Source organism: Ursus maritimus, unplaced genomic scaffold, assembly GCF_017311325.1.
Source record: "Ursus maritimus isolate PB19 unplaced genomic scaffold, ASM1731132v1 scaffold_12, whole genome shotgun sequence".
NCBI classification, from domain to species: Eukaryota; Metazoa; Chordata; class Mammalia; order Carnivora; family Ursidae; genus Ursus; species Ursus maritimus.
The window spans coordinates 42,026,796-42,041,131 of record NW_024423564.1 but is presented as its reverse complement, the minus strand read 5'-3'; the positions used below and the strand labels follow the sequence as shown (position 1 = coordinate 42,041,131).

Here is a 14,336-nt window from a genome sequence, read left to right as displayed (position 1 = left end):
ACTAATATAACAAATAAAAAATAAAAAAACAAAAGGACTAGTATCCAAAATCTTTAAAGAACTTATCAAACTCAACACCCAAAAACCAAAAAATCCAGTCAAGAAGTGGGCAGAAGACATGAACAGACATTTCTCCAAAGAAGACATCCAAATGGCCAACAACAGACACATGAAAAAATGTTCAACATCTCTTATCATCAGGGAAATACAAATCAAAACCACAATGAGATAAAACCTTGTTCTTTTTATATTGGTTTGGTGAAAACCCTGAATATAACTTGAAGTCCAGAATTCTATAGGATCAGTTGAAGTTACCTTCCATAGGACTTTGCCTGAGATTATTTTTCCCTTCCCTGTCCTTCTCTCTTTTCCTGTTTTGTCTTGGAAGCATGTTTTTAAAAAATTATTTAAATTTTAATGAACATACAGTGCAGATTGATTTCAGGAGTAGAATTCAGTGATTCATCACTTACATACAACACCCAGTGCTCATCACAAGTGCCCTCTTTAATACCCATCACCTATCTAGCCCATCCCCCCACCTCCCTCCCTCCAACAACCCTCAGTTTTTCTCTATTGTTAAGAATCTCTTGGGTGCTTGGGTGGCTCAGTCGGTTAAGTGTCTTGGCTCAGGTCTTGATCTCGGGGTCATGGGATGGAGCCCTGCGTCATGGTCCCTGCTCATCACTCCCTGCTTCTCCCTCTCCCTCTGCTGCTCCACCACCCCCCCTGCCCCCACTTCTGCTCTGTCTCTCAAATAAATAAATAAAATCTGTAAAAGAATCTCTTATGGTTGGTTTCCCTCTCTCTCTTTCCCCCCTCCCATATGTTCATCTATTTTGTTTCTTAAATTTGGAAGCACAGTTTTGTTTTGTTTTGTTCCCCTAAGTAGGCTCCACATCCTGTGGATCCCAGTGCAGGGCTTGAACTTACGACCCTGAGATCAAGACCTGAGCTGAGATCAAGAGTTGGACGCTTAACCAACTGAGCCACCCAGATACACCTGGAACCACATTCTTAATAAATCACTTGGACATCAGTCCTCATGTCAGGATCTGCTTCTGAAGAACCAGTCTAAGACAGTCACCTACACGTTCATTGTTGTTAAATTTAATGGACACATATTAGTTCTCTTATTTGAACTCCAACTTATGTGATACTGCTAAATATCTCTTCTTATTGAATTACTGCCTTTCTTTGTTTTTGCAATTATACAATCTCCTGATTTTCTTCCTACTTCTTTGGAGTTTCCTTCTTTTTTAGCTCTGAAACTCATTTCTTTAAAAAGTTTACATGACAGGAAACAACAAATGTTGGCGAGGATGTGGAGAAAGGGGAACCCTCTTACACTCTTGGTGGGAATGCAAGCTGGNACAGCCACTCTGGAAAACAGTATGGAGGTTCCTCAAAACGTTAAAAATAGAGCTACCCTATGACCCAGCAATTGTACTACTAGGTATTTACCCCAAAGATACAGATGTAGTGAAAAGAAGGGGCACATGCACCCCAATGTTCATAGCAGCAATGTCCACAATAGCTAAACTGGAAGGAGCTGAGATGCCCTTCAACAGATGAATGGATAAAGATGTGGTCTGTATATACAATGGAACATTACTCAGCCATCAGAAAGGATGATTAACAAACATTTGCATCAACATGGATGGAACTGGAGGAGATTATGCTAAGTGAAATAAGTCAAGCAGGGAAAGTCAATTGTCATATGGTTTCACTTATTTGTGGAACATAATAACGCAGAGGACCATAGGGGGAGGGAGGGAAAACTGAATGGGAAAAAATCAGAGAGGGAGACAAACCATGAGACTCTGGACTCTGGAAAACAAACTGAGGGTTACAGAAGGGAGAGGGGGTTGGGGGGATGGGGAACAGGGTGATGGGTATTAAGGAGGGTACGTGTTGTAATGAGCACTGGGTGTTATACACAACTAATGAATCACTGAACACTAACTACATCAAAAACTAATGATGTACTATGTGTTGGCTAATTGAACATAAAAAAAAAAGGTTATATGAATATCCAGTCAGAACCCACTGGTTATTTCCCTTGAAATGTTATCTATATGGATTTCCAAATAGACCTCAGGACCATATACTATCTTGGAATGTCCTCAGAAAGCCCTGTCATTGATCAGGTAACAGACTAAAAACATCAGAGTCCTTTCTTTCTAATGGAAAAGGGAAAGACTTCTGAGTCTTTTTTTTTTTTTTTCTGAGTCTTCTTTATAGGTTTCTATTCCTTTGCTCATTCCGTAAAAGCTAAGCCTCTTCAGGGATACATCCTCAGTTGTCTTTTTACCCTGTATCTTCTTATATGACTTACCTTTCTGGTTTTATAATTATTACTCGCATATAACTTCCTAATCTACATATCATACCCAGGTATCTCTACAGACCTTTAGCCCCATCTATCTTATTGCCTACTGAACACTTATTAGATGTTCCTCAATCATTTCAAATTCAGTGTGCCCAAACTGTGCTATTTTCCCTTTTAAGTCAGTCTTCCTGACTTCAGTGAAGAGCTCTATAGCCAACCTCTTTACCAAGTCAGATACCTGGAAGTCATTCTTTTTTTTTTTTTTTAATTTTTAAAAAGATTTTATTTATTTGACAAAGAGAGAGAACACAAGCAGGGGGAGTGGCAGGCAGAGGCAGAGGGAGAAGCAGGCTCTCGGCTGAGCAGGGAGCCTGACGTGGGATTCAATCCCAGGACCCTGAGATCATGACCTGAGCCAAAGGCAGGAGCTTAACCGACTGAGCCACCCGTGCACCCCCCTGAAAGTCATTCTTAACACTTCTCTTTCCTGAAATCAGTCATCAAATTCTGCAGAGTCCTTTCTATATATCTCTCGAATGTGTTGCTTCTATTCCCCGTGCTGCTGTGCTGCCATTTAACCACATTTTGATGTACTGCAACAACCTCCTGTTTGATCTCCCTCCTCCAGTCTTTTTTTAAATAGTGTCTTCTCTATGCTACAGCCTGAATGATCTTTTGAAAATATAATTCTGAGCATGTAACTCTGTATTCATTTCTTATTGTTGATATAACAAATTACCACAAATTTAGTGGCACAACATGAATTTATTATCTTAAAGTTCTGGAAGTCAGAAATCAGTTTTATTGGGCTAAAATCAGTATGTTAGCAGTCCACATTCCTTCTGGAGTCTATGGACAAATCTGTTTCCTTGCCTTTTCCAGTTTCTAGAGGCTGTGTAGATGGGTAGATGGCTCGTGGGCCTTTCTCCATCTTCAAAGCCAGCCATATAGTATCTTTCCTCCTTTCTGACCTCTGCTTCTGTTCTTGTATCTTCTCTTTCTCAATGATCTTTCTACAACCCTGTTCTAAGGACTCTTGTGATTACTTGGGGACCAAAAATAATCCAGAATAATCTCTCCATTTCAAGATGCTTAACTTAATTCCATCTTCAAAGTTTCTTTTACCAGGTAACATATTTGCACATTCCAGGAATTAGGAGGTAGACCTCTTTGGGGGCTACCACTTATGCACTTGCATCAAATTCTTCAACCTCTTCTCATTACTTTTCGGATAAAATCCAGACTTTTCTATATGACTCTTTCCTTGTCATCTCCTACTGCATCTCTTGCTACTCCTCACTTTCCATTCTGCCTTTTAATATAATTGAACTTCTTTTAGTTACTTGAACAGATTTTCTCTTATGTTTTGGTCTTTGTACTCTGTACTATTTGCCTAGACTCTTTTTCCTTCCCTGTGACCCCTCCTCCCAAGCACTCCTTAGCTAACTACAGTTCATCCTTTACCATTCCAGTTTATATATCACTTATGCGAGAAGCCTCTCTGACTCCCCAAGTCTGTTTAGGCACCTTTCCTACATGTTTCCTGTAGTACCTTGTTATGGTACTTAATCTTACTGGATTGTGAGTGCATGCTTTGTTGGAGGATTCCTGTACAAGGCTAGGATATAACAGCTATTCATATTTGATAAACTATTGATTTATCGTTGAACCTCTTGAAAATTGTATTCTGTTGTTCCCAAAATTATGTTTTATAAGATGTGATATTAATGAAAAACTTGAATTTTCTTTGAAACTTTGATATATTTTGTTTTATAGTTTCTTATAACTGGAAGCCTTAAGTTTGCATCTACAAATGTTAAACACTTCTATGTTTTTATATCTTGACAGTTTATAATTTATCTTAACATGCAGTGAAGTAGGGAAGCAGGAACAGAGCAAGGTGGGAAGGTAATTTTTATAGCTTATTAAAATAGGAAAATCTGAATCTCATTAAAACAACAACAACCTAGGGGCACCTGGGTGGTTCGGTCAGTTAAGCATCTGACTCTTGGTTTTGGCTCAGGTCATAATCTCATGGGTCTTGAGATGGAGCCCCATGTTGGGCTTGGAGCTCAATGGAGAGTTTACTTCTCTCTCCCTCTCCCTTTGCCCCTCCCCCTGCTTGTGTGCATTCTCTCTCTCTCTCTCTCGCTCTGTCTCTCTGGAATAAATCTTTAACAACAACAAAACAAAAAATAACAACCTAGTACTTACTTTATTGTAGGCATTCTATAGGTATTGGCGATAAAAAGATGAGGAAGATTAAGTTGTAAGCTTCTGTCCTCAAGGATCTTCCACTCATGTTAGAGAAACAGAATTCTAAGTAAACAATTTTGATACAGTGCAATCAATGCAATAATAATTGAGTATTTTATGGGAACACAGAGGAGTGAGCTGGAATAAAGGCAGAATACAGGGTCCATAAATAATATTTCAGTTCTTTTTTTTTTAACATTTATTTATTATTTAGGAAATCTCTACACTCAATGTGGGGCTTGAACTCATGACCCCAAGATCAAGAGACGCATGCTCTGCCAACTGAGGCAGCTGGGTGCCCTGATAATATTTCAGTTCTATATTAAGGGAATGGGTAGGATTTACAACAGGAGAATCCTAAAAATGATATTCAAGACAAAGGGAACATGCCTTTGCAAGGTGCACTGATGCACATAGTGCGACAACAATATTTTTTTGGATGTCGTGGCTGGGATAAATATCTGATATGAGTGCCATTGGCTGTGATGTTGAGCAGTCATTGCTTTCTAGGCAACACTTGTTTTTCTGGGAAGTTGGGGAAGATAGAGTTAACATAAGCTTCTGCAGTTGTATTTAATGTTGATATGAAAGAGCTTGCTGTATTTAAGGCATGGCCAGTAGTTACTTATGACCTGAAGCCTTGAGGAATGGCAGAAAATGAGGATTGGGGCTAGCTTGTGAAGGGCTTTTGTATAATGGTAAGAAATTTGGTATTTTATCTGCAAGCAATAGGGAGCTGATGATTTTAAATCAGGAGAGTAATATGATCAAACCCTTATTTTAGATACATAATTTTGGTTGTTATGATAGACTTAGGGAAAGGAAGAAGAGACCAAAAAAGAAAGGCCAATCTATATGAGGGCTTAAGAGAGTCTGGTTAGTGGAATCACATGTAAAATGTCATAATAGTATTATGTCTTATTGAACAGTATAATATTAGTATTACTCAGTCTATTTACTGTGATTTTTTAAAGCATAGTTTTAACATAGCTAATTACTATAGAAGCAGCAAATTAGAAAGGGACAGAGTTCTAGAGGTAGGCAAACTGAAAAATACAAGATACTTGGCAGTTTGAACAGGAAGAAAGTGACATAAAATTTTTGTCTTTTGGGTTTTTTTTTAAAGTATAGCAGGTTGGATCCATGTTGTGAAAATATCAGTAAGTCTACATAAAAGCTTTGAGGTCACACATTTCAGTGGCGATAATAGTCACGAGTTATTAAGAAACAGTTACCATAGTTTACTGTATTTTAAGTATGAGGAAATGAGTTCATCCTTAAAAGGTCTGTTAAATGGCAAGATTAAGAAAACTGGAGATATTTAAAAGGGATAGATTACAATAATCTATGAATTTATTTTTATAGAATACTTTAAGCTGAAACATGAGTTGAGAAGAACAAAAGAACAGTTTTGAGCTGTAGTGTGTGCAAGGTACTTAACACATAATAGCTCACTTATTCCTCACAACAACCCTAGGAGGTAGATGTTACTGTCCACATTTAAAAAATGAAAACAACCAAAGTTCAGAGAAGATAGGTAAATTCTGGTAGGTTACATGCTTAGGGGTTGAACTGGGCTTTTAAACTAATCTTACATATCAGGAAGAAAAGTTACAGATCAAAAAGGTGGGAAGAAAATTATAACAACATCTAAAAGCCAGAGAAGTATAGTTTTTAGAAGGAAAGGGTAATCAACAGTGTCAGATTTTGAAGACAGATTATAACTAATAAAATTAAGAAAAGACCATTAGAATTTATTGTTTTATTCCTGACATATGTAAGATAGATAAAGACGATTAAAACAAGTAATGTTTGTAGGTAAAACTGTTCTATTATTTGAGCATAATACTTTACATAAACATAATGTATATTTTGAACTGTAAAACAAGGTTTAAATGTACATGTTTTTGTTTGTTTCAGTTATATCAAGATTTCTTGATACAGAGCAGCTTCTTTCTGTTTTAGTCCAAATTCCAAAGCAAGACACGGTATGTATACATATATTATGTGCTATATTATTATACTTTATATAATTTGTCTTAATGTAATATAGCAATTGGAAAATATAAAAATATTTTTAAAAAGTACTTCATTATTAATATCTGGAACATTTTCATGCCTTTTAAAGGAAACATTTTTTCCCAATTTCCTATTCTATGTTATAGTAAAAATTGAAAGTTTCTTAGTTGAGGAATTGGCATATTTTCATTAATCAAATATTTACTTTAAAAGTTTGTAATCTTTTTAAAACTTAGGCTATAATATTTGCTTAATAAATAAATAGATAAAAGTTATGTTAGATCCAAAGATTATGGGTGATTCTTAAAGGTGAACATTATGTGAAGTTTGATTAACCTTCAAATATGCTTAAACTTTAAGATGAAACAATGTCTTTGGATATTTTTCAAAATTAAATACTTTGTGCTTATAGGCGCATCCTATAAAGAAAGTGATAGATGGTTTTTATTCTTTAAGGTGAATTAAAAATTATTTACTTTAATTAAATACATGCATGTTTTTGCTCATATGGTTAAAAAGGAAAAGAGTTTTGTACATCAGTAGAGTTTGATTTAAAATTTGATTACTTTGCAAATCCTTTGAAATCTAACTAATCTTTGTTTCAGAAGTCTTTCTTTATTGCAGAGATAACACTCTTTAGGTTCATTTATAATAAAAACATCATCCAATGGATGGAAAAGCTCTGGCTGTTGGATAGGCACAGAACTAGAGTTTTCTTAAATAATTGAAATACCTTATAATAATTCAATATATACAAGTGGGAAGTAGCCAAGAATAACTGATGTCTGGAACAAAATTAGTTACGTTCGTAACATGAGTTTGAAAGTATTCCCTCCTCTTTAACTTTCTAGTACAGTTTCTGTAGAACTGATGTTATTTCTACCTTAAATATTTGGTACAATTCACAAGTGAAGCCCTTAGAAACTGGTATTTTTTTTCTAGGAAGGTTTTTGACTATAAATTCAACTTATTAAACAGATATGGTGCTATTCAGATTACCTGTTTCTTGTTGAATGAGCTTTGGTAGAAAATTTGTCTTTCAAAGAATTTATCATTTCACCCAACTTGCTGAATTTATTAGCATTACATTGTTCATAATGACCTCCTTATTATCCTTTTTATATTTGTAAAGTTTGCATTGATATACCTCTCTTATTCTTGATGTTGTTAATTGAATATTATCTTTTTTTTTTTCTTAGTCATTCTGGCTAGACGTTATCAATTTTATTGGTGTTTTCAAGAAACCAATTTTTGACTTAATTGATTTCATCTTTTTTTTTCTTGTTCTCTATTTCGTGGATTTCTGCTTTTATTAGTCTTTTTTTTTTTTGAGCGAATATTTGTTTGCTTGTTTTCTTCCAAGTTTTTATTTCAATTTTAGTTAGTTAATATACAGTGTAATATTAGTTTCAGGGGTGCAATATAATGATTCAACACCTCTAGATAACACCCGGTGCTCATCACAAGTGCACTCCTTAATCCCCATCACCCATTTAACCCATCCCCCACCAACCTCCCCTCCAGTAATCCTCAGTTCTCTATAGTTAAGAGTCTGTTGTACGGTTTGCTTCTTTCTTTCTTTCTCTTTTTTTCTTTCTTCTGCTTACTCTGTGCTTAGTTTACCCTTCTTTCTCAGGATTCTGAAGGTAGAAGCTGAGATGATGGATTTGAGACCTTTTTTTTTCCTAATAAAGTCATTTAGTGCTATAAATTTCCCTCTGAGTAATGCTTTAGCTATATTTCACAATTTTTAAAAAAGATTTTATTTATTTGAGAGTGAGTAAGTGAAAGAGAGAAAGAGAGAGAGAGCACAAATGGGGAGAGGGAGAAGCAGACTCCTACTGAGCAGGGAGCCCGATGTGGGGCTCAGTCCCATGACCCTGGGATCATGACCTGAGCCGAAGGCAGACGCTTAACTGACTGAGCCACCCAGGTGCCCCTATATGTCACAGTTTTTGATATGTTGTGTTTTTTATTCAAAAAAGTTAAAAATACCTTCTAATTTCCTTTTAATTTCTTCTTTGACATGGGTTATTTAGAAGTGTGTTATTTAGTTTCCAGTACTTGGGAATTTTCCAGATATATTTCTGTTAAAGATCTCTAATTTAATTCCATTGTGGTCAAGGACATATATTGTCTGATATGGATCCTTTGAGCTTTACTGACTCTTGTTTTTATGGCCCAGAATATGATCTATCTTGGAAATGTTCCATGTATACTTGAAAACAATGTATATTTTACTGTTGTTGGATGAAATTTTCCATGAATGTCAGTTAGTTCAAGTTGATTGATAGTATTTTTCAAGTCTTTTTATTTCTTTTAAGATTTATTTATTTATTTAATTTTTTAAAAAGACTTATTTATTTAGTTTAGAGAGGGAAGCAGAAAGAGAGTGCATGAGTTGGGGGAGAGGGAGTGAAGCAGACTCCCTACTGAGCACAGAGCCTGATGAGGGGCTCAGTTCCATAACCCCAAGATCATGACCTGAGCTGAAATCAAGAGTTGGTCACTTAACCAACTGAGCCACCCAGGAGCCCCTATTTATTTATTTTAGATAGAGAGAGAGCAAGAGAGTACAAATGGGGGGAGGGGCAGAAGGAGAGGGAGAGAGAATCTCAAGGAGACTTCCTGCTGAGCGCAGAGCCTGTTGTGGGGCTCAATCTGATGACCCTGAGATCATGACCCAAGCCAAAATCAAGAATTGGACGCTCAACTGGCCTACCCACGCAGATACCCCACCTTTTCCAAATTTTAATTGGGTTGTCTTTTTAGTACTGAGTGGTGAGAATTCTTTACGTATTCTAGATACAGTCCCTTATTTTGGATATATGATTTGCAGATATTTTCTGTCATTCTTTAGGTTGTTTTTTTATTTTCTTGTTGATATCCTTTGACATTATGTGTTAATTTCCTGGCAGGAAGATGAATATTTAGCTCTCTTTCTTCTCTTCTCCCATAAACACGGACATTTTCTTACTTCTAGTCACCCAGTAGGGTTACAACATAGTTTTAGTTAGATCAAAATTATTGTGATTATTCATGCTACAGAGTTGAGCTTGCACAACTTTTTGTGTGTTTGTTCCCTGGAATTAATAACTGTTTTTCTGTTTGTATGGTTTACTGTGTGTTTTCACTAATTCAGGCGTAGATACTTCTACCAATTATCTAAATATGCTGTCAGTATATTTATTCACCCACAGATAATCAAATTCAACCTCTTGAAGATGTCTCCGCCATAAGCTTCTGACCTGTTCCAATCTGGACTGGTTGCCTCTCTTTGTTTAGCATACAGCTGTGACCCCAGGTTTCTCTTCAGCATTTTTCTTTGTCTCTCTTATGTTGGATCTCTTATTTTTTGTGTCCCTAGTCATCTTCTGTTTTGACTTACTCTCTCCTTTTTGTGGAGCACATTTTCTAGTTACTTTCTGAGAAGGAGTAAGACTGCATTTCTGAAATGTTTTATTATTCTCTCATAATTGATTGATAGCTTAGCTGAAAATAGAATTCTGGTCAGGAAAGAATTTTCCTTTAGAATTTGGGAGGCACTTCTCCACTGTCTTGTAGCTTTTAATGTTCCTCTGGAGAAGTTGAAACCATTGAGATTTCCAGAATTTTAGATACGTCTGACTTCTCCCCTTCCATTCTCTGGAAGCATGTAAGATCTTTTGGTTTCAACCTTTTAAAAAAGTGAAAATAAAAATTAATTAAAAATCTCAAAACTTCAGAAAACTTTTTAATTTTAAGAATAAGTTGCCAACCTGATGCTCTGTCACTCCCAAATACATTACTATTTCTTACAAACAAGTATATTCTTCTATTCAACCACAATAAACCTTCAAAGTAAGGAAATTAACAATGATAATACCAATTAATCCTCATATCCTATGCAAGCTTTGCCAGTTGTGCCAATAGTCCTTTATAGCAAAAGGATTCAATTGAGAATCAAGCATTACCTTTAGTTTTTGTGTCTATTTAGTCTTCAGTCATGACCTTGACATTTGAAAAGTATAGGTCTGTGTATTTTCTTTCAGTATGGGTTTATCTCATGTTTTTCCTCATCATTATATGCTGGTAATATATCTTTCGTAGGAATATCACATGAGACAGTGTTTTTATTACATCTTATCAGATGGCTCATGATTTTGATTTGCCCCATTATGATGGTAACTTTGTGCCCTTGATTAAAGTCAGGTTCTCTAAGCTTCTCCACTGTAAAATTACTATTTTCCTTATGTAATAATAAGTATTCTCTGGGGAGGTAGTTTGAGACCATGTAAATAATACTATTTCTTATCAAATTTTCATTTTATTTGTTTAATCTCTATGGACTCCTGGTTTCATATTTTATTCAGTTGGTTTTAATCCTTTTCTATCAACATTTATTTTGATTCTCAAATTATTTCAGATTTGACCAGCACAAACCCCTTTTAATTGGTCTTTCAGTCCTTTGGAAATACACCCATCATTCCTTGAGAACTTTATCACTTTCTGGCTCAGGAAAATGAACCAGGCTTTCCTTGTACTTTCTCTGCCTAGCCTTTGAGTCAGCCATTTCTCCCAGGAGCCCTGGTTCATTTTAATGGCATATGGTATTTAAAAATCAAGATCTGGGCACTGGGCACACTCTTTACTGTTGTAGTGTCACTGCTTCCAGGCCTTCTCATGGCTAAGGAATAAGTATATGTATATGAGTAAATGGGTAAATACATACATATTTATCTCCATATTTATATTTAATTATATTTTATATATTTTTATATACATCTGTGCAGTTGAAAACTACGAGTCTCCACCAGCACCTTCAATTTCAGTTCAACATCCCAGGGTTCATATCAGTGTTCTTACCTTCAATTTTAGTATCTCCCTTCTCTGACAATGAGATACCTGGCTCTCAGTATCCTTAATTTATTAGCATATTTGACCCATCCTCCCCACCATGTGACCAGTCTCTGACTACTGCCACTCTCTATCTTATGCAAATGTCATCCTCACTCTTGCCCATGCTCCAGCATTCCCTGCTAAACCATCTTCCTGTCCTCACTTGTCTCAGTCTCTGATACTCTGCATTAGAGTGCCCTCCTACACAGAGACTTTCCTTAGCCTACATGGGGTCTAAAACCTTGTCTCCCAGGCTGCGTTGTCTCCCCTTGCCTGGATACCCTCTTGACCTTGTTTAGGTTCATATAATCTGTGCTGAGAAGCCCTCCTTCCTTATGGTGCCTTCCTTATCCTTCTGTGTTGTACCACCTCTCCATTCTCACCCTGTTCTGGTTTTGCTTCTCTCATACCAGTGATGCTCTCTTCTTCCAATTTGGGCCCTGATAACTAATATTAATCAGTGTTCATATTAAAATAAAATTATTTCTGAATATGTAGGAAGTGTTCATTTTACTTCTGGATATGCTTTTGCTAATGTGTGTCATTAACCTTTCTTTTTTACTTTGTACTTGTTTAGTAGTCTTTTTGGAGCCATTAAATGTTTTAGGACTTTGAATGCTCGATTATGAATATAAACATAAAGAACACTACAGTTAGCCTTTATGATCTTTTGCCAAATTCCACTGCCTTGACTGATATTTTCAAATGAAAATTATCTTAAATAACTTGAACAGTTTTATTTATGAATGACATGTTCTACACAGAAAAATGCAGCACACTATAGGAATAGGACATGGCCACTCTGTACCGATAATTAGTATGTGTAATAATTCCCTATTGCTTCTTTTTTTTTTAAGATTTTATTTATTTATTTGACAGAGAGAGAGACAGCCAGTGAGAGAGGGAACACAAGCAGGGGGAGTGGGAGAGGAAGAAGCAGGTTCCCAGCGGAGCAGGGAGCCCGAAGCGGGGCTCAATCCCAGGACCCTGGGATCACACCCTGAGCCGAAGGCAGACGCTTAACAACTGAGCCACCTAGGCACCCTTTCCCTATTGCTTCTGAAACAAAATACTATACACTGTGTGGCTTAAGACAAGATAGATATATTGTCTCACCGTTCTGGATGCTAGAAGTCTGAAATCAAGATTTGATAGGGCCATGTTTCCTCTGAAACCTTTAGGGGCGTTCTTTCTTGCTTCTTCCTAGCTTTTGGTGGTTTGTTGGCAGTCTTTAGTGTTCCTTGGCTTGCTGCTGCATAACATGCATTCTCCCTGTGTGTCTCTGTCTTCACGTGGCTATCTTTTACATGACACTAGGCATATTGAATTAGGAGTCTACCCTACTACGATATGGTATCATCTTAACTAACTGTCTCTACAATGACCCTATTTGCAAATAAGATCACATTTTGAAGTACTGAGTGTTTAGACTTCAACAAATATTTTTGGGGGGATATAGTTCAACCCTTAACAGTATGTTAAGACTTTGTTTCACTTTTATTATAGGAAAGAATCATGAGATTATACTTGAGAGCAGATTCTTTGTTGTCAACTCGTGTAATGTTTAGTATTACATAGTCATACAGCTTCATAATTTATGTCACTAGCTATAAGAATTAGTAACATACATATTTTTGCATTAGACTTTTTCTGGTTATATTGAAACAAAACAGTTTGGCCAACCTACCTCTCTCAGAAATATCTGTGATTAGCCAGTTTCTGTAATTACTTTGGCTCTCAGACTTTAGAAAAGTTATCTGATCCAGATTTAAGATAATTCTATAAGCTGAGAATCTGGAATCCTTTTTTCCTGTCCAGAAAAGGCAATCTATAGCTAGTTCCATAAGGTTTTTAAGGATCAGTCATAACTGATCCATAGCTGGTAGTTTGTTAACTTCCTATCCTTTTTAGTTTTGGAAGGACTATTACATTACATGGCTGTAAATACCTTCCTAGTTAGCACATCTGTCCTTTGTGAAGGCTTTTAAAATACTTTTCAAATTTACTAACTTTTGAGGAACCCTAAGCAATATATTGACTTCATACATGATTCATGAATTTCAAAATTCCCTATACTGTTTCTTAGTTGCTGTTTTCTTAACCATCTGGAGATATACATTAAATTAGGCCCTTTCCTCATTTGATATAAACATGTATCTCTTAATTAAACACAATATTTAGTAAATTAGACTTGTGCTGGTTAAATTGCATGATTTGCCAAACTTTTGAATGAACTAAATGTTCTGTTGGCTGAATTATATGATTTTCTTAAACTTCTAAATGAACTAAATTTTCCCTGAAAATTTCCAGTGTGGAGTTGTTTGACTAGGATAAGTTCTTATACTTTCTTCTTAAAAATATTGATTTTAGGAAATGTTTTTTTCTAGATCATAAATATTCTCTGAGAATAAAACTTAAATTTCTTATTTTGATTAACCTGAATGTCTTTTCTTTCTGTATAATATTTATAACCTTACTTTTAATATATTGTATTAAGAATATTTGTGTTTTCTATTATGAACATTCAAAATACTTCCTTCAACATTTGAAAAATTTGATATTAAACAGGTTTTTCTGGGGCATCTGCCTGGCTCAGTCAGAGCATACCACTCTTGATCTCAGGGTTATGAGTTCAAGCCCCACATTGGGCATAGAGCTCACCTAATTAAAAAAAAAAAAAGACTACTTAAACCCTTTTAAAACAAAACACAAAAACAAGTTTTTCTCAGTATTACCCAAATTTCTTTGCTTTATTTTTTAAAAAGATTTATTTATTTTAGAGAGAGAGGGAGAGAGAGTACACATGCAAGTGGGGAGGGGCAGAGGGAGAGAATCTTCAAGCAGATGACTA

At 35.8% G+C, this 14,336-nt stretch overlaps 1 protein-coding gene across 1 annotated transcript in view; it reads left to right on the top strand.

The window, feature by feature from the left end:
• MSH4 (mutS homolog 4) overlaps positions 1-14,336 on the top strand; it is an 80,838-nt gene that overhangs the window by 29,808 nt on the left and 36,694 nt on the right. The window contains exon 8 of the mRNA XM_008690707.2: positions 6,509-6,576. Coding sequence (XP_008688929.1) covers positions 6,509-6,576 — 68 coding nt within the window. The remainder of the gene's footprint in view (positions 1-6,508; positions 6,577-14,336) is intronic.